Source organism: Bos grunniens, chromosome 14 (genome assembly GCF_055505025.1).
Source record: "Bos grunniens cultivar Pamir isolate PY7600 chromosome 14, Bosgru_T2T1.0, whole genome shotgun sequence".
In the NCBI taxonomy this organism is placed as follows: domain Eukaryota; kingdom Metazoa; phylum Chordata; class Mammalia; order Artiodactyla; family Bovidae; genus Bos; species Bos grunniens.
In genome coordinates this window covers 69,858,864-69,879,531 of record NC_141178.1, presented here as the reverse complement: position 1 = coordinate 69,879,531, position 20,668 = coordinate 69,858,864, and the positions used below count along the sequence as shown (strand labels likewise).

The 20,668-nt window shown below is 40.3% G+C and overlaps 1 protein-coding gene across 45 annotated transcripts in view; it reads right to left on the bottom strand.

Annotated features, from left to right (window-relative positions):
- The window catches only part of LOC147359647 (uncharacterized), a 442,120-nt gene that overhangs the window by 231,414 nt on the left and 190,038 nt on the right, over positions 1 to 20,668 (bottom strand). For 22 of the 45 annotated variants that reach the window (XR_015141107.1, XR_015141085.1, XR_015141111.1 and 19 more), the window contains exons 1-2: positions 2,996 to 3,480; positions 2,534 to 2,631 (exon numbers count right to left, since the gene is read on the bottom strand). The exons of 10 other annotated variants lie outside the window; for them this stretch is intronic. Coding sequence is in view for 2 of the 35 variants with exons in the window: in XM_086337348.1 (XP_086193474.1) it covers positions 2,534 to 2,631; positions 2,996 to 3,227 (330 nt within the window). In the remaining 33 variants the exon portion in view is untranslated. Of the gene's footprint in view, positions 1 to 2,533; positions 2,863 to 2,995; positions 3,683 to 20,668 lie in introns of those variants that run through there. 13 more of the 45 variants (XR_015141100.1, XR_015141098.1, XR_015141102.1 and 10 more) reach the window with 2 other exon arrangements.

Here is a 20,668-nt window from a genome sequence, read left to right as displayed (position 1 = left end):
TTCCTGATAAGGAAGCCAAGCCCATTCAGTGAGAAAAAAGACAGCATTTTCAACAAAGGGTTGTGGGCAAACTAGATATCCACATGCAAAAGAACAAGTTGTACCCTTACCTTCCACAATACACAAAAAGGAACTGAAAACAGATCAAGATCTAAATGCAAGACCTAAATCTATAAAAGTCTTAAAAGACAGAAGAAAACCTTCGTGACATATTTCACTGTAATTTCTTAGAAATTTAGGTGAATTTCTTTTTTTACTCCACCTTCTTAGTAATCCCTGGCTGGCTTTGAAAATTGAATAAGACAAAACATAGGAGAAAATTATAAATGTATTTAATATAAGTCTTAACATGGGAGCCTTTACAAGAAAATCAAGATCTGAAAGAAACAGTGAAACCTGAAAATTTTTACACTAGATTTGATGAAGAGGAGATAGTCATGGAGAAATATAATATGGCAAAGAGCAGAGGTAAATGTAGTATACTGAGGGAAACAGCCTATTTGGAGTCTTTCTGGCATTCTTTTGTCTTTGGAGATGAGGATGCACCTTTGCCATCTATAGAGAAAGCACTTCTCACTTAAAGAGTATTATGACCTACTTCAGAGGTGAAGGGTGAGCAGAGGGTCAAAGTAACCTTCCTGCTACTGCTGTTTTCTCAAAGTCCTTCAACTTAAAATGCCAAGGGGTCATATTTTAGTGTAGCATGGTCTGAACTCTGTAAGACAGGACACCAAAAGCATACACAAAGTTAAAAGAGATAAATTGAACTACACCAAAATGTAAAACTTGTGCGTCAAGGACACAACAGAATGAAAAGATAACCCATGGAACAGAAGGAAATATTTGCTAACAATGTATCTGACAATGAGTCACAATCCAGAATATACAGACAACTTCTAAGATTCAACAACAGAAACAAAAACAACCTGATCAAAAATGAGCAAAGAACTTGAAAAAACATTTCTCCAAAGAAGATAAATGAATGGCCAAGAAGCATACAAAAAGATAGACAACATCTCTAGTCATTAGGGAAATGCAAATCAAAACCACAGATATCCAGCTCATACCCATTGAAGTGGTTACTATAAAAAGAAAAGAAAAGAAACAACCATTGACAAGGATGTGAAAAAGCTGGAACCCTTGGGCACTGTTTTTATGTTTACGGCTGCGCTGGGTCTTTGTTTCTGGGCATGGGCTTTCTCTAGTTGCTGCAAGTGGGGAATACTCTCTAGATACACTGTGTGGGCTCAGTAGTTTCAGCATATGGGCGCCGGAGCACACAGGCTCAGCAGTTGTGGCCCTCGGGCTTAGCTGGGCAGAAGCCCAAAGGTGGAACGAACTCAAAGGTCCACTGATAGATGATTGGATAAACAAAATGTGATGCATGTATACAACAGAATATCATTGAGACATAAAAAAGAAAATTCTGGCATGTCCTATAACCTGTATAAACCTAAAAGACATAATACTAAAATAATCCCGTAAGAAAAAGACAAATACTGTGTGATTGATTACACCTATAGGAAGTATCTAGGTACTCAAACCCAGAGAAATAGAAAATATAATACAATGGGACTTCCCTAGCAGTCCAACAGTTAAGACTCTGCCCTTCCACTACAGGGAGCACAGATTCAACCCCTGGTCAGGGAGTTAAGTTCCCACATGCCTTGTAGCAGGGGCAAAAAGTAAAAAAAGAAAAAAGAAAGAAAATATGGCAATGGTGGTTTCTAGGAACTAAGAAGAAGTAGACATGGAGCATTGTTTAATGGTTATAGAGTTTCACTCTGCAAGTTTAAAAAATTCTGGAGATTGGTTGCACATAAATGTAAACAAACTTAATACTATTGAACTGCACACTTGAAAATGATTTAGATGATATTAATACATTTTACATTAGGTGTATTTTACCACAATTTTTTTAATATCAAAAAGATAGTTCAAAGGAAACAATGACAGAAATCTAAATGACCTTGCATGCAGATTGCTTGCCAAAAGAGTCTTTAAAGTGTCACTCCACGATAAAGAGTCCAAGACAGACTTTTTTTTACTATGTATTAGGTTTGTGTATAAAAGACGACACAAGATTCAAATCAATATACCAATGATTTGTTAAAAAAAAAACAAAACACTTTGTGATGACTAAAAGATTAAAAAATAAATATGCATTTATACAATTTTTCAGAAAGTAAGACAGACTGTAGATTCTCAGAGACTAGTGCACAGATTCACTGGGTATATGGCAACAGCAACAACCAGAAATTAATTCTTTGTTCATTCTAAGAATTAGTGGCCAGTTGGAATTGGAATATAAATTGCTTTAAATATAAGATACAGATAACTATAATCACTTATTTCAAGTTTTTCACTATTTACTGGTAAATAGTGGTATTGTTCTCTATGAAGTTATTTAAATGATCTTTTCACTATAAAGCTCTAAATAATAAAGATCTCCTTCAGTTATGTCCTCTGTACAGATTACTTTGAACTCCATCTTTGGACCAGAGCAGTCTAAGTTTACGTGGGTTTCTCTTACCTTGGAGGTGGGGTATCTCTTCAGGGTTCCTCCAACAAAGCGCAGCCGCTGCTCCTTACTTGGACGACTGGTATCTCCGCACCGCCACCCCTCCCGACCTTGAACGTGGAAGAGCTCCTTTGGCCCTCCGGCGCCCGTGCAGCCAGCGCTCCTTGGATATGGGGCTGCCCCTCCCAGACGCCGCCCCTGGCCTCGGACTGGGTAGCTCCTCCCGGCCGCCGCCCCTGGCCTCGGACGCGGGGAAACTCCTCCCGGCCGCCGCCCCTGGCCTCGGACGCGGGGAAACTCCTCCCGGCCGCCGCCCCTGGCCTCGGACGCGGGGAAACTCCTCCCGGCCGCCGCCCCTGGCCTCGGACGCGGGGCTGCTCCTCCCGGCCGCCGCCCCTGGCCTCCGACGAGGGGTAGCTCCTCCCTGCCGCCGCCCCCGACCGCGGACGCGGGGAAGCTCCTCCCGGCCCTTACTGCGCCGTCGCCGCCTGGCACTCTGGGACGCTGCCCCAGACCTCTGATATGGGGTAACTCCTCTTCGCTGCCGCCCCTCGGGAATGGGGTCCTCCAGGCTTCTGCCCTTGACCTCGGACGTGGGGTAGCTCCTCTCGGCCACGCCCTGCGCGCCGTCGCAGCCGCCCGCGCCCTGCGCGCCGTCCCAGCCATTAAAGAATGTGACCTGAAATGTGAAGTCAAGTGAAAGCATCACTTGAACAAGTAGAAAGTAGTGATACTTTCTATTCTTGATGTCGAAAATCTTCTATACTTGATGTAGAAAATAATAAGAATCCCAGGGACAGGGAAGCCTGGTGGGCTGCCGTCTGTGGGGTCGCACAGAGTCAGACACGACTGAAGTGACTTAGCAGCAGCATGTTGGTCATAGATTTTTCTTCCAAGGACCAAACATCTTTTAATTTCAGGGCTGCAGTCACCATCTTCAGTGATTTTTGGAGCCCATAAATAAACTCCCTCACTGTTTTCGTTGTTTCCCATCTCTGCAAGTGATGGGACCAGATGCTATGACCTTAGTTTTATGAATGTTGAGATTTAAGCCAGCTTTTTCACTCCTTTTTCACTTTCATCAAGAGGCTCTTTAGTTCCTCTGACTTCCTGCCATTAGAGTGGTATCATCTGCATATCTGAGGTTATTGGTATTTCTCCTGCCTATCTTGATTCCAGCTTGTGTTTCATCCAGCCCTACATTTCACAAGATGTACTCTGCATGTAAGGTAAATAAGCAGGGTGACAATATGCAGCTGTGACATACTCCTTTCCCAATTTGGAACCAGTCCATTGTTCCATGTCAGGTCTAACTGTTGCTTCTTGACCTGCATACAGATTTCTCAGGAGGAAGGTCAGGTGGTTTGGTATTCCTACCTCTTGAAGAATTATCCACAGTTTGTTGTGATCCACACATGCAAAGCCCTTGGCATAGTCAATAAAGTGGAAGTAGATGTTTTTCTGGAATTCTCCTGCTTTTGCTATGATCCAATGGATGTTGGCCATTTGATCTCTGGTTCCTCTGCCTTTTCTAAACCCAGCTTGAAATCTGGAAGTTCTCAGTTCACGTACTGTTGAAGCGTGGTTTGGAAAATTTGGAGCATTGCTTTGCTACCGTGTGACATGAGTGCACTTCTGTCATAGTTTGAACATTTTTTGGCATTACCTTTCTTTGGGATTGGAATGAAAACTGACCTTTTCCAGTCCTGTGGCCACTCTGAGTTTTGCAAATTGCTGGAATATTGAGTGCAGCACTTTCACAGCATTACCTTTTAGGATTTGCAATAGCTCAACTGGAATTCCATCACCTCCACTAGCTTTGTTCATAGTAATGCTTCCTAAGGCCCACTTGACTTTGCGTTCCAGGATGTCTGGCTCTAGGTGAGTGATCATGCCATCATGGTTTTCTGGGTCATTAAGACCTTTTTCATACAATTTTTCTGTGTATTCTTGCCACCTCTTCTCAATATCTTCTCCTTTTAGGTCCATACCATTTCTGCCCTTTATTGTGCCCATCTTTGCATGAAATGTTCCTTGGTATGTCTAATGTTCTTGAAGGGATCTCTAGTCCTTCCCATTCTATTGTTTTCATTTATTTCTTTGCATTGATCACTGAGGAAGGCTTTCTTATCTCTCCTTTCTATAGCTTTCCTTTTCTCCTTTGCCTTTCATTTCTCTTCTTTTCTCAGTTTGTAAGACCTCCTCAGACAAACATTTTGCCTTTTTGCATTTCTTTTTCTTGAAGATGATCTTGATTACTGCCTCCTGTCCAATGTCATGAACCTCTGTCTGTAGTTCTTCAGGTACTCTGTCTATCAGATCTAATCCCTTGAATCGATTTGTCACTTCCACTGTGTAATTCTAAGGGATTTGATTTAGGTCATACCTGAATAGTCTAGTGGTTTTCCCTACTTTCTTCAATTTAAGTCTGAATTTTTCAATAAGGAGTTCATGATCTGAGCCACAGTCCGCTCCCGGTCTTATTTTTGCTGACTCTATAGAGCTTCTCCATCTTTGGGCGAAAAAAATATATATAATCAATCTGATTTCAGTATTGACCATTTGGTGATGTCCCTGTGTAGAGTTGTCTCTTGTGTTGTTGGAAGAGGGTGTTTACCAGTGCTTTCTCTTGGCAAAACTCTATTAGCCTTTGCCCTGCTTCATTTTGAACTCCAAGGCCAAACTTGCCTGTTACTCCAGGTATCTCTTCACTTCCTATTTTGCATTCCAGTCTCCCATGATGAAATGGACATCTTTTTTTGGTGTTAGTTCTAGAGGTCTTGCAGGTTATCATAGAACCATTCAACTTCAGTTTCTTCGGCATTAGTGTTTGGAGCATAGACTTGGATTACTGTGATATTGAATGGTTTGCCTTGGAAAAGATTCATTGAAAAAGACCCTGATCCTGGGAAAGATCAAAGGCAGGAGGAGAAAGGGACAACAGAGGATGAGATGGTTGGATGGCATCATCAACTTGATAAACATGAGTTTGAGCAAGCTCCAGAAGTTGGGGATGGACAGGGAAGCCTGGCGTGCTGCAGTCCATGGGGTTACAAATAGTTGGACACCACTGAACTGAAATAAACTTGCCTTGGAAACAAACAGAGATAATCCTGTAATTTTTGAGATTGCACCCTAGTACTGCATTTTGGACTCTTTTGTTGACTATAAGGGCTACTCCATTTCGTCTAAGGGAGTCTAACCCACAGTAGTAGACATAATGGTCATCTGAATTAAATTTTCCCATTCCAGTCCATTTTAGTTCCCTGATTCCTAAAATGCTGATATTCACTCTTGCCATCTCCTGTTTAACCACTTCCAATTTTATTTTGATTCACGGACCTAACATTCCAGGTTCCTATGCAATATTCTTCTTTGCAGCATCGGACTTAACTTCCATCACCAGTCACATCCACAACTGGGCATTTTTTTCGCTTTGGATCGTCTCTTCACTCTTTCTGGAGTTATTTATCCACTCTTCCAGTAGCATATTGGGCACCTACCGACCTGGGGAGTTTATCTTTCAGTGTTGTATCTTTTTGCCTTTTCATACTGTTCATGGGGTTCTCAAGGCAAGAATTCAGAAGTGGTTTGCCATTCCCTCCTCCAGTGGCAGACATTTTGTCAGAACTCTCCACCACGACCCATCCATCTTGGGTGGCCGTACATGGCATGGCTCATAGTTTCACTGAGTTAGACCAGGCTGTGGTCCATGTGATGAGTTCGGTAATTTTTCAGTTCACAGATAAAGGGAAAAAAAAAAGTGGGAAATAGGAACATTCATGGGGGATGGGGAGAGAGATAAGAGTGAAACAAGAGAGAAATGGAGTTTAAAAGTGTGTGTGTTAATACATGTGAGTTTGATACTAAGGATAGTGAAGAACAGAAAGAGGAGAGCTGTGAGTGCTTGAGTCTCCTTAAAGGGAAGAATAGAGGTCTGAGGGGAAAAAAGGAATCCTGTTATTCTTTGGTGACCATGTGCTGTCACTGTTGCCATGACACAGCTTAGTACTGTCATTTCCAAAATAAGGTTGTACGTTCTAGGGATGTGCAAGGCTGTCCTTTAAGGTGCCTGAAGAAAATATTTTGTTATTATTGTTTAATTGTTAAGTCAGGTCTGACTCTTTGCAACCCCATGGACTATAGCCCGCCAGGCTCCTCTGTCCCTTGGATTTCCCAGGCAAGAATACTGGAGTGGCTTGTGATTTTCTTCTCCAGGGGATCTTGCTCATCAAGGGATCAAACTGGTGTCTCCTGCATTGGTAAACAGATTTTTTTTTTTAACCACCAAACCACTAGTTATTAGAACTTTAATTTCTATTTAGTTTTTAATCTTGAGAAAACAGAAATACACTAATCTTTGCTAGTATTGAATATATGATTGATACTGGCTCCATCACTCAATCACTAGGGTGGATGATTCTGGGTCACATGGTCTGCAAGAGGAATGCTGCTGCTGCTGCTAAGTCACTTCAGTCGTGTCCGACTCTGTGTGACCCCATAGACGGAAGCCCACCAGGCTCCCCCGTCCCTGGGATTCTCCAGGCAAGAACAATGGAGTGGGTTGCCATTTCCTTCTCCAGCAAGAGGAATGGGAGCTCTGTAACTCAGAGTTGGTGGCAGCTACCTCATTCTGAACATACAGTGACATGTTGTAGATTACATGTTCTTGGTGAAAGGGATTTCTACACTATATGATGATGATAAATTAACACTCTTAAAATGTACAAGTGACTTAATATATTTTCTGCAAAGAAACTGCTGGTCAAGATGATCCTAATAATTCAAGCCAATAAGAAGAGCGAGAAAATGGAAAAACAGTATGCCCCCTCCTGGTTTGAACTCTTTCTCGGCTGTATCATGAGCTAAAAACAAAGGCTATTGGTGATATGTTATCTAGCAGCATTTTTTTTTTTTTTTTTGACAAAAGATACCCACTTTGTCAATCTTTTTGAATGAAAGTGATACTTTTTGATAATAAATGAGAAAATAATGGCCTTTGAAGAAAATTCATGGTTTGGAGAAAGAATTTTGAAAGCATATGTTTAAGAATGCTTCCATCACTATGTGATTTTTGTTCCTGAGATTAAGACGGATTTATTTTACCTGTAAAACCCTCATATTTCAATATTAATAATACTTTGAAAATAAATTTTCTAATTTGTTAAAAGCCTGTCCATGTGAAGACTTTAGGTAGGTTTTAGGATCATCTGTAAAAATATAAGCATTATATACCTTCTTTTAATTTGTAAAAAAAGAGATTACCATTATATAAGATGGAATGTATTGATCAAAAATAAGACTTGTATATGAATAAGCTTTTTCATAAGGACCTGTGTTTCTTTGTGAAGTGTATTTTTCAAGGAGACTGTCATTAAAATAAAAAACCAAAATAAATTTTGGCCATCAAAATCATCAAAATCACCAGGCCATCAAATCACTGTATCACAAAATGTTATATCCAGACTTTAAAAAGCATGGTATATGTTCAATCATACTTCTTTGCTAAAATTAGTGATATTAGTAATACTTTTACAAAAAGCAAAAAATTGCATATCATTAATCAATACACTAAAATAAAATTTGTTTAGCTCATATTTTCTCATTTCTTTAAGGTTTATTTTTATATATTTTCTTATAGACATGATCATAATTATAATTGATGTTTTATACATTTTATTGTGTACCCTGTACTGTTACAAATATTCTACTTATATTAATTAAACTCTCACAACAGCTAATATATATGCTATTGTTCCCATTTAAAGAATTAGGAAGCTCAAGCAGAGATAGAATAAGAAACTGGCTTAGGAACAATTAGTTAATATGTGACAGACTGAAGATGTATTAGTATAGTAATGCATATACATGAGCTATTAGATTGTAAGACCAATGAACAGACCAATAGACATATAGGATTAAAATTTAGAGACTATATGCCTAATTTTAATAGGTATGGTGGTGACATAAGGGTATGCTCACAGGAAATTCAATCCAACATCAGTATAGTGTATTAGCATTTGTAAAACATATGCATGGTCTTATTTAAATCCCATAGTAACCTTTTAAGATAGTTGTGTTGATCTCAAGAGCATAAGCATATAAAATAATGTTTAATGGAGTCTGACAGACCTGGGTATAAAGTTGAACATTACCACTTAACCATATGTGTGACTGAAGGTATTTCGTGTCTTCTTTGGATTTCATTTTGTTAATTTTCATAGTGGGCAAGCTAATATTTATCCTTGTGGGTTAGTGTAGGATTAAATGACACATTATAATTTAACACAGGGTAGTGGTCAAGAATGTGGATTGAGAAGCTGGACTGTCTGGGTTTGAATTCTAGCTCTGCCCACTATTACTAACAACTTTCTTTGTTAGGCTGTATGTTTTCTCTCTACCTTAGTTTCCTCATCTGGAAAAAATGGGCTAATAATCCTGCCTACGTTCCAGAACTTTTATGTGGACTCATTGATGTAACGTGTCTAGGATGTAGCACACAAGAAAAACTCAACAAATGGTTGCTATTATTAGTAAATACAAAGTGTTTAGCAGGTATTCAATAAATAACAACTGTTTGTTGTCATTATATGCACTGAGCACATTCGACATGATTATACAATTAAGAAGTATCCTGGTCGCCTACTTCTGGGTTTACATGCATGGAGAATTGCCTTCGGAGGGATGTAGGCAAACATGTGTTCCTGGGGAGAGAACATTTAGTCTTGAGCTCATCAAGAAAGGCAGCTTTGGGATCTGAATAGGATTTGTAGAGATAGAAAACATGGAGGAGGCAATGAAGTAAAAGCCAAGAGATAGGAAAAGGAAAAAAGTTTGTAGAAGAATGAATAATGCGTTTTGGCTAAAGCAGAGCTGCATGAGAGAACTCTTCAAGAAAATGAGATACCAAGGGAAAATGTCATGCAAAGATGGGCACAATTAAGGACAGAAACGATGTGGACCTAACAGAAGCAGAATATTAAGAAGAAGTGGCAAGAAGACACAGAAAAGCTATACAAAAAATGTCTCAATGATCCAGATAACAATGGTGTGGTGACTCACCTAGAGCCAGATATCCTCGAATGGGAAGTCAAGTGGGCCATAGGAAGCATCACTACGAACAAAGCTAGTGGAGGTGATGGAACTCCACTGAGCTATTTCAAATCCTGAAAGATGATGCTGTGAAAGTGCTGCACTCAATATGCCAGCAAATTTGAAAAACTCAGAGTGGACACAGGACTGGAAAAAGTCAGTTTTAATATCAATCCCAGAGAAAGGCAATCCCAAAGAATATTCAAACTACTGCACAATTGCACTCATCTTACACGCTAGCCTTTTCATACTGTTCATGGGGTTCTCAAGGCAAGAATACTGAAGTGGTTTGCCATTCCCTTCTCCAGTGGACTACATTTTGTCAGAACTTTCCACCATGACCCGTTCATCTTGGGTGGCCCTACATGGCACGGCTCATAGTTTCATTGAATCAGACAAGGCTGTGGTCCGTGAGATCAGATTGGTTAACTTCCTGTGACTGTGGTTTTTCAGTCTGTCTGCCCTCTGATGGAGAAGGATACGAGGCTTATGGAAGCTTCCTGACCGGGAGAGACTGACTGAGGGGGAAACTGGATCTTGTTCTGATGGGTTGGGCCATGTTCAGTAAATCTTTAATCCGAAGAATTGATGCTTTTGAACTGTGGTGTTCGAGGAGACTCTTGAGAGTCTCTTGGACTGCAAGGAGATCCAGCCAGTCAATCCTAAAGAAAATAAGTCCTGAATATCCTTTGGAGGGCCTGATGCTGAAACTGAAGCTCCAATACGTTAGCTACCTGATGTGAAGAACTGACTTATTGGAAAAGACCCTGATGCTGGGAAAGATTGAAGGCAGAAGGAGAAGGGGACAACAGAGGATAAGATAGTTGGATGGCATCACCAACTCAATGGAACTGAGTTTGAGCAAACTCCAGGAGTGGATATTCCCTGTGATGGGCAGGGTAGCCTGGCATGCTGCAGTCCACAGGGTCACAAAGAGTTGGACTAGACTGAGTGACTGAACTAACTGAGCTGCATTAAAAGATTTTAGTGTTGGGGATTTACCTGGTGGTCCGGTGGTTAAGACTCTGAGCTTCCAATGGAAAGGGCATGCATTCGATCCTTGGTCAGGGAACTAAGATCACACATGCTGTGTGACATTGCCAAAAACACACCAAAAAAAACACCCACATAAACAACAACAACAACAACTGTAAAGATTAACAGGGATGTATTTGGGTGGACTTAGAACAGGAAAAAATTGAAGAAGTGAGGAGGCAAAAGAGAAGTTTATGGTGCTCACTTAGGCATAAGAGGTAAGGGCCAGAAAGAGTGAAACTTGGAGGGAAGAAAAAGGAGTCCAGATGAAAGATAGCCTTCAAAAGACAAGTCAGCAGGGCTTGGACACATTAAATGACAGGTGAGCAAATGGAAGACAGAATGACACCAGTATTTTCATTTAAGTTGGTGTGGCCTGTACAATGACATTGAGAAATGGGAAAGTAATATTTAGAAGGGCAATGATAGGTTTGACATTTTTATGTTGAATTTGAATTAATAGAGAAACAGTTTAAAGTAAAAATGTCAGGGGGCATTTGGAAAACTTAGATTCAGTTCAGTTCAGTCAGTTCAGTCAATGGCAACCCATCCAGTACTCTTGCCTGGAAAATCCCATGGACGGAGGAGCCTGGTAGGCTGCCGTCCATGGGGTGGCGAAGAGCAGGACACGACTGAGCGACTTCACTTTCACTTTTCACTTTCATTCACTGGAGAAGGAAATGGCAACCCACTCCAGTGTTCTTGCCTGGAGAATCCCAGGGACAGCAGAGCCTGGTGTGCTGCCATCTATGGGGTCGGGTCGCACAGAGTCGGACACGACTGAAGCGACTTAGCCTCAGTAGCAGCCAAGGGGAAATACTCTCAGCTGTTACTAACTAACATCAAGGTGGGTGGATGCCAGCTGTGACAAAAGCCCTTCAGGAGTAGTTCACGGGACAGGAAACATGGAGAGACTGTAGTGTTCAATATAAATTCAAAACTGAGAAGCTTTGTATGGTCTCTAACTGTCTCTCTGCAAAAAATCTGCACACAAAAATAAGAACATGTGTGACAATGTGAGCCCAATGGGAGACACATCTCTTACCTCTCATTTGAAAAGAAATTGAAACCCAAGTTCCCTTTCTGTCTATCAGCCTCTTGTCCTCTTTTTTCCTTAGAGAATTACACCACATCTCATAGTTCTCTTTCCTCCCTAATCAGTCTTCCTGAGAAACTAAGCTGAAAATTTTTATTTAACATCTGTTTTCATTAGTAAAATTCTTCTCATAATTCTTTGAAAATTCATTCCCCCACCCAGGAACATTCAATGTTTTTGTCCTCAACTCTTAAAGTCAGGGGCCTCATGTGTACTTTGGTTTTCTTTCCACTTCTCACAAAGCACTTTACTCTGAAGAACATACCTATTCTCGTGGACTTAACAGTGACAACTTATCTTTATCTGATTATTTAACATCAGAAACCCCAAATTCACAGTTTAATTCTGTAAAATATATTCACTACACAACTGACAATTTATTAAAATTAGTCTCCATTTCACATCCCTCCCTACTTAACACAAAGATCTCCTAATGCATTGAGGCAAGTGAGGTAGCATTCACTGGTTAGTACATGTAAACAACTATTTTCACTATGAAATACAAGAGCAAATCTATTTCAGAACAGAACTGCACTTCCTGCAAATGATGCAGGATTTCATGATGTCAAAACACAGTTCAGATACTTAGAAAAGCGCTCGTATGGAAGAGTTACTCTACTGACCAAATGAAGATAAACTTACAAGGCTGATGACAGAATGGTGACTTGAAAGACTTCACAGAAAATTACTTGAATATCAAAAAATTAGGAGACTTCGAAAAAAAATGATGAATCCTTACGTATGTTTTGCAAATTTTATGTTTTGTCCTCTTTATAACTGTGCCATAACAGTAAAGCTGAGAGCTTCAATAGCCAAAACAATCTTGGAAAAGAACAAGGTTAAATGTCTCACACTTTCTGATTTCAAGTTTATCACAATGCTATTGTAATCAAAACAGTGTGGTATGTGTATAAATACAGACAGAACAATGGAATAGAACAGAGAGCCCAGAAATGAACCCTCACAATCACAGCCAAATGATTCCTGATAAGGAAGCTAAGACCATTCAATGGAGGCGGGGGAACCCTTTGGACAAACAGTTGTGGAAAAACTAGATATCCACATGCAAAAGAACAAATTGTACCCTTACCTTACACTGTAGACAAAAAGAACTGAAAATGGATCAAAGATCTAAATGCAAGACCTCAATCTAGAAAAGTCTTAGAAGAAAACAAAGAAGAAAAGCTTCATGACATATTTCATCGTAATTTCTTAGAAATTTCAGGGTAATTTTTTTTTTTACAACACCTTTTTTGATTCCTTGGCTAACTCTGAAAATCAAATTGACCAAGACAGAGTAATAGGAGAAAGCATATAAATTTATTAACATAAGTCTTAAGCAACATGGGAGCCTTCATAAGAAAACCAAGATCTGAAGAAACAGTGAAACCTGAGTGTTTTCACACTAGATTTGATGAAGAATGGATAGTCATGAAGAAATATAACAGGCCAAGGAGCATGAGGGGAGTGTAGTATACTGGGGGAAACTTAGCAAGGCCTATTTGGAGTCTTTCTCGCATCCTTTTGTCTTTGGAGATGAGGACGCACCTTTGCTTCTATAGGGAAAGCACTTCTCACTTAAGAGTATTATGACCTACTTTAGGGGTGAAGGGTGAGCAGAGGGACAAAGTAACCTTCCTACTTCTGCTGTTTTCTCAGAGTCCTTCAACTTAAAATATAAAATATGCCAAGGAGTCATATTTTAGTGTAGCGTGGTCTGAACTCCGTAAGATATGACACCGAAAGCACAGACAAACAAAATTAAAAGAGATTAATTGGATTATAATTAATATTGTAATTATTAATATTGTGCAATTAATATTGTACAATATAATATTGTAATTACGATCCACAAACGTGGATGCACGTTTGTGCATCAAGGACACAATCAGTAGTGAAAAGACAACCCAAGGAATGGAAGGAAACATTTGCAAACCATGTATCTGACAATGAGTTAAAATACAGAATATAAGGGCAATTTCTAAGATTTAACAACAGAAACAAAAAGAACATAATAAAAAATGAGTAAAGGATTCGAAAGAAGTTTCTCCAAAGAAGATATACAAATGGCCAATAGGCACACGAAAAGATGTACCACTTCTCTAGTCAACAGGGAAATACAAATCAAAACCACAGTGACACATCCAGCTCATACCCATTGAAGTAGCTGCTATAAAAAGAAAACAGAAATAAAAGAAAAAGGAACACCTGTTGGCAGGGATGCTAAAAACGGCAGTCTCTGGGCACTATGTTCAAATGTATTTCTTCATGGCGGCGCTGGGTCTTTGCTGCTGGATGCGGGCTTTCTCCAGTGGCCACAAGTGGAGGAAACCCTCTGGATGCAGTGTGTGGCCTCAGCAGGTGCAGAGGACGGGCTCTAGAGCACACAGGCCCAGTAACTGTGGCCACAGGCTTCACTGCCCCACAGAATCTGAAATCTCCCGAGACCAGGGGTTGAACTCGTGTCCCCTGTGCTGGCAGACAGATTCCTAACCACTGGACCACCAGACAACTCCCCTTTTGCACTATTTATAGGAATGTAAAACAGTGTAGTCACCATGAAAGAGCATGGTGGTTCCTCAAAAAATTAAAAATTAAATTTCTGTATGGTCCACCAAGTCTACATTTGGAATATGCTCAGAAGAATTGAAAGCGTGGTCTTGAAGAGATGCTTGTACACCCGTGTTCCTAGCAGCACTACTCACAGAAGCCCAAAGGTGGAAGCCACCCAAAGGTCCACTGATAGATGAATGGATAAACTAAATCTGATGCAAACATATAACAGAATAGTATTCACCATAAAAAGAAAGTTCTGACGTGTTATAACCTGTACAAACCAAAAGGACAGAATACTAAAATAATCCAGTAACACGGAGAAGGAAATGGCAACCCAGTCCAGTACTCTAGCCTGGACAATCCCATGGATGGAGGAGCCTGGTGGGCTACAGCCCAAGGGGTCGCTAAGAATCGGACACGACTGAGCAACTTCGCTTTCACTTTTCACTTTCACGCATTGGAGAAGGAAATGACAACCCACTCCAGTATTCTTGCCTGGAGAATCCCAGGGACAGGGGAGCCTGGCGGGCTGCTATCTATGGGGTTGAACAGAGTCGGACATGACTGAAGTGACTTAGCAGCAGCAATCGAGTAACAAAAAGACAAATACTGTGTGTTTGATTACATTTACAGCAAGTATCTAGGTACTCAAACTCAGAGAAACAGAAAATATAATGGGAACTTCCCTAGCAGTCCAATGGTTAAGACTCTGCCCTTCCACTGCAGGGAGCATGGATTCAACCCCTGGTCAGGGAACTAAGATCGCACATGCCTTGTACTATGGTTAAACAGTAATAAATAAATAAATAAATAAGAAAGAAAGAAAAGAAAATGTCACAGTGGTGGTTTCTAGGAGCTAGGGGAAAGGAGACATGGAGAATTGTTGTTTAATGGTGATGGAATTTCAGTTTTGCACGACTATAGATTTCTGAAGATTGGTTGCATGACAACGTGAGTATAATTAACACTACTGAACTGCACACGTGAAAATGCTTTGATGGTATTAACACACTTATCTTACGTGTCTTTTACCACATTTTTATGGTATTAATACACTTATCTTACATGTCTTTTACCACATTTTTTAAAAAAAATATCAAAAAGATAGTTCAAGGGAAACAATAATAAAAAATGTCAAAGAATCTTGCATTCAGATTGCTTGCTAAAAGAATCTTTAAAATTTCATTACATGTCGAAGAGTCAAGACTGACTTTTTTACCATGTGTGAAATTTGTGCATAAAAGACCAGACAAAACTCAAATCAATATACCAATCATTTTTTTTTAAACTTTGTGATGACAAAAAGATTAGAAAATAAATGTACATTTACACAACTTTTTAGAAAGTAAGACAGAGTGCAGATTCCTAGAGACTAGTGCTCAGATTCACTGGGTATACAAAACAGTGACAATAAGAAATTAATTCTTTGCTCATTCTAGGAATTAGTGGACAGATGGAATTAGAATAGACATTTTTTTAAATATAAGATGCAAATAACTGTAATTACTTTTTCCCTTTTAAGTTTTTCCACTATTTACAGGTATGTAGCCTTGTTCTTTACAAAGTTATTTAAATGATCTTTCCACTTTAAATCTCTGGAAAATAAAGACCTCCTTCAGTTCTGTCCTCCATGCAGATGACTTCCAACTCCATCTGTGGACCAGAGCAATCTAAGTTTTCTAAATGCCCCGGACATTTTACTTAAAATGTTTCTCTATTAATTCATATTCAACATAAAAACTCACACCTATCATTGCCCTTCTAAATATTTCTTTCGCTCTTCTTAATGCCATCGTACATGCCATACCAACTTAAGTGAAAATACTGCTGTTATTCTGTCTTCTTCCATTTACTCACCTGTCATTTAATCTGTCCAAGCCCTGCTGATTTCTCTTTTGAAGGCTTTCATCTGCACTCCCTGTTTCCTTCCCTCCAAGGCTCCTTTTGTTCTGACCCTTACCACTCATGCCTGCTGCTGCTAAGTCGCTTCAGTCATGTCTGACTCTGTGCGACCCCACAGACGGCAGCCCACCAGGCTCCCCCGTCCCTGGGATTCTCCAGGCAAAAACACTGGAGTGGGTTGCCATTTCCTTCTCCAATGCATGAAAGTGAAAAGTGAAAGTGAAGTTGCTCAGTCGTGTCCGACTCTTCGCGACCCCATGGACTGATAACCCCAACAAACTTCTCTTTTGCCTCCTCACTTCTTGAATTTTTTCCTGTTCTAATTCTACCCAATTACATCCCTGTTAATCTTTTTCATTATTGTTGTTTGTGTGGATGCTTTTGGTTTTTGGCAAGGACACACAGCATGTGGGATCTCAGTTCCCTGACCAGGGATGGAACACACGCCCGTTGCATTGGAAGCTCAGAGTCTTAACCACTGGCTGCTGCTACTGCTGCTAAGTCACTTCAGTCGTGTCCGACTCTTAGCGACCCCATGGACTGCAGCCTACCAGGCTCCTCGGTCCATGGGATTTTCCAGGCAAGAGTACTGGAGTGGGGTGCCATTGCCTTCTCCATTAACCACTGGACCACCAGGTAAATCCGCAACACGATTAATCTTTTAAGGCAGCTCTGCTTCGGCCAAAACACTATATTCATCTTCCGCAAACTTGCTTTTGCTTTTCCTATCTCTTGGCTTTTACATCATTACCTCTTCATGTTTTCTACCTCTCCAAATCCTATTCAGACCCCAATGCTGCCTTTCTTATGAGCTCAAGACTAAGTGTGCAAACAGTAAGAAGGTGGAGAGCGCCGCGTAAACAGGTGACTACAACACAGGGGCGTGTGTGCTACAGTGGAGGTTTGTGAGCAGACGCTGAAGCCAAGAGAGGTGAGATTAGGGCTGAATATGGGGAATAAAGAAGATGGGGAGGCTCGTGCGGCAATGGGAAAGCAAGCTCAGGCTGCCCGGGTGCAGTGGTCTCTTTGCCCCCCGTTTTTTGCATTTGTACTTGTGTGGTCTTTCACGACTTCTCATATAAATGTTAATTGGTATTCTGTTCCTTTTCTGAATTTTTTCAACTTTTTTTTTCTTCTCAACAATTCCACTTCCAATTTACTCCATCTTACTATGGACTTCCTGCCTGTTCACACGCGTACCTACTTCATTCCTGACATGCGGTATGCCCTCTCCAGTGCTTTCAGTATATTCATCCACCCGCCATTAAAGTCCTATCTTCCTGTTACTGCCTATTTTTAAACTTATCTTTTGGGACCTCCCTGGTGGTCCAGTGGCTAAGACTCTGCGCTCCCAAGGCAAGGGGCCTGGGTTTGATCCCTGGTCAGGGAACTGGACCCCACAGGCCACAACTAGGAGTTCAAGTGTCCCAACCTAAGATTCCACAGGCCACAACCAGGACCCGGTGCAGCCAAATAATAAATAAATATTTTTAAATAATCCTTACCTTTCAACACATGGCACAGGGATTTTTGCATCCACTAATTTCTGCTTGTTTGGGTTTGCCTGACGGCTCAGATGGAAAGACTCTGCCTGTAATGCAGGAGACACAGGTTCAATCCCTGGGTCAGGAAGATCCCCTGGCAAAGGAAATGGCAATCCACTCTAGTATTTTTGCCTGGAGAATTCTATGGGCAGAGGAGTCTGGCAGGCCACAGTCCATGGGGTCGCAGAGAGTCAGACACAACTGAGCAACTAACATTTTTCACTTATCTTTCAACACATGGGGCAAAGATTTTTGCACCAACTAATTTCTGCTTGTTTAACAATGCACAAGAGAATAAATATGGTTGTTAAAGATGCCTATATAAAAGGGGATTCATTTTGGTTTCACACTGTTATCGCCTCATCACATACTCAAATCACAGAGAAGGCGATGGCACCCCACTCCAGTACTCTTGCCTGGAAAATCCCATGGATGGAGGATCCTGGTGGGCTGCAGTCCATGGGGTCGCTAAGAGTTGGACACGACTGAGTGACTTCCCTTTCACTTTTCACTTTCATGCACTGGAGAAGGAAATGGCAACCCACTCCAGTGTTCTTGCCTGGAGAATCCTAGGGACGGGGGGTGCCTGGTGGGCTGCCGTCTATGGGGTGGCACAGAATCGGACACGACTGAAGTGACTTAGCAGCAGCAGCAGCAGCATACTCAAATCATTTCTACTTGAAGTATACAAAAGGGGAGATATATTTTGGGTGACAGTATCTTTTGACTTCAGGATGCTGTAGAAGATTTGGGTTGCTCTTTACCCACCACCACCACTCTACTCTTTCTGAGCTGGTCAATCATATGGCGCATCGAGTCAGACCGCAATCCAATCTGCTCAATTAGGGTATCTCTTCCCTGGCCACAGTGACTGACTGAGGCATGAAGACATGACACAGGCCCCAGCAAATCAGAGCCACTCTCGGATGTTTCCCTGAAGCCATTGTGGGCGGGTGAGGGGGAGATTATCTGAAATAATAAGCTATCTAGATTATCTGAAATAGCTAGATCATGTGAAGAAATGTGGGTAGCAATATTAGACACTGTGTGGAAAAAGTATGAGTGAGAATAAAGTTAATACAGAAAACAGAGGTGGGACAAAGGAGAAAAAGCAAGAGAGAATGACTTTTCTCTCCTTTGATTCGGCTACATTCAAAAGTAGAATGTCCATTCTGAAACTTCTCAGTTATGCGAACTTTTTAACTCGGACTTTGCTGCTTAAAGTTAGTTTCCATTCAGCGTGTAACTCTTGCAACCAAAAGCATTAAAAAAAATCCAGTTATACAGACATATATCAACTGAAACATTGATGATAATAATATCTTAAATGAAAACAGAGTATCATATATAGTTTATCTAGTTGCTTTTGATTTTACTAATATTTGTATATTTACTGTATATATATATATATATATATATATGTACAGGCATCCTAGGTGTCGCTAATGGTAAAAGAACCCATGCAGGAGACGTAAGAGATGTGGGTTCGATCCCTGGGTCAGGAAGATCCCCTGGAGAAGGGCGTGGCCATCCACTCCAGTATTCTTGCTGGAGAATCCCATGCACAGAGGAGCCTGACGGGCTACAGTCTATGAGGTCACAAAGAGTTGGATACGACTGAAGTGACCTAGCACCAGTACACATATATATGGCAGGCCATAAAACAAGCCTCAACAAATGTTAAAGACCTGAAATCATACAGGGTGTATTATTTAATCATAATGGAGTCAAACTAAAACTCATCAACAGTAAACAACAGTAGGAAAAATCTCAAAATACTTAGAAATTAAGACACACACTTTTAAATAACACATGGATTAAAAAGGAAGTCTCAAAGCAAAATTCTTTTAAGAATACACAGAACTGAATAAAAATACAACATATGCAAATATGTGAGGCCTATCTTAAGCCATGCTTAAAGGATAATTTATAGTACCTAAAACATCAGAGATGATAATAGGTATCAATAATCTGGATTCTTATCAAAAATAAATCAATAAAAACCTAGAAAAACAAGAGCAGTATAAACACAAAGCAAGAGGGAAAAATAAAGTATCAAAGATAAGAGCAGAAATAAATACCATTCAAAACAGGAAGACAATACAGGAAAATCAGTGAAACAAAAAGCTGGTTTCTTCAATAAAGCTATAAAACCTTTATCAGGACTGACAAAGATACAAGATGAAAACACATAAATCAGCAACATCAGGCATAAAACAGAGGATATTACTATAGATCCTGCAGCCATTAAAAGGATAATAGGAGAATAACGCAACTTTGTGCTTATAAGTTTGACAACATTAAAGAAATGGACTAACTCCTTAAAACCCACAAACTACCACCATTCAGTCAAGATTTAATAGGCTGGTAAAGGTTCCTATAACCACTAAAAAATTTTAATTTGTAATATGTGTGTGCTAGGTTGCTTCAGTTGTGTCCGATTCTTTGAGACCCTAGGGACTATAGCCTGCCAGGCTCCTGTGTCTATGGAAATTCTCCAGGCAAGAATATTGGAGTGGGTTGCCATGCCCTCCTCCAGGGGATATTCCCAACCCAGAGATCGAACCCACGTCTCTTATGTCTCCTGCATTGGCAGACAGGTTCTTTACCACTCACACCACCTGGGAAACTCCAATTTGTAATATAAGGCTCCCCCCAAAGAAATCTCCATGCCCAGTTTCAGTAAACAAATTTGCCAAACATTTAAAGAAGAATTAATACCAAGTTTACATAATCCCTTCCAGAAAAATAGAATAGAAAGAAACCCTTCTCAACGTGTTTTTATGTGGTATTACTATGATAAATATTAAACCAGATAAAGGACTGTACAAGAAAAGGAAAACTGCATACGAATATTTCTCATAAATTGAGATACAAAAATCTTTAGTGAAATATCAGTAAACTGAATCCAGCAATGGATAA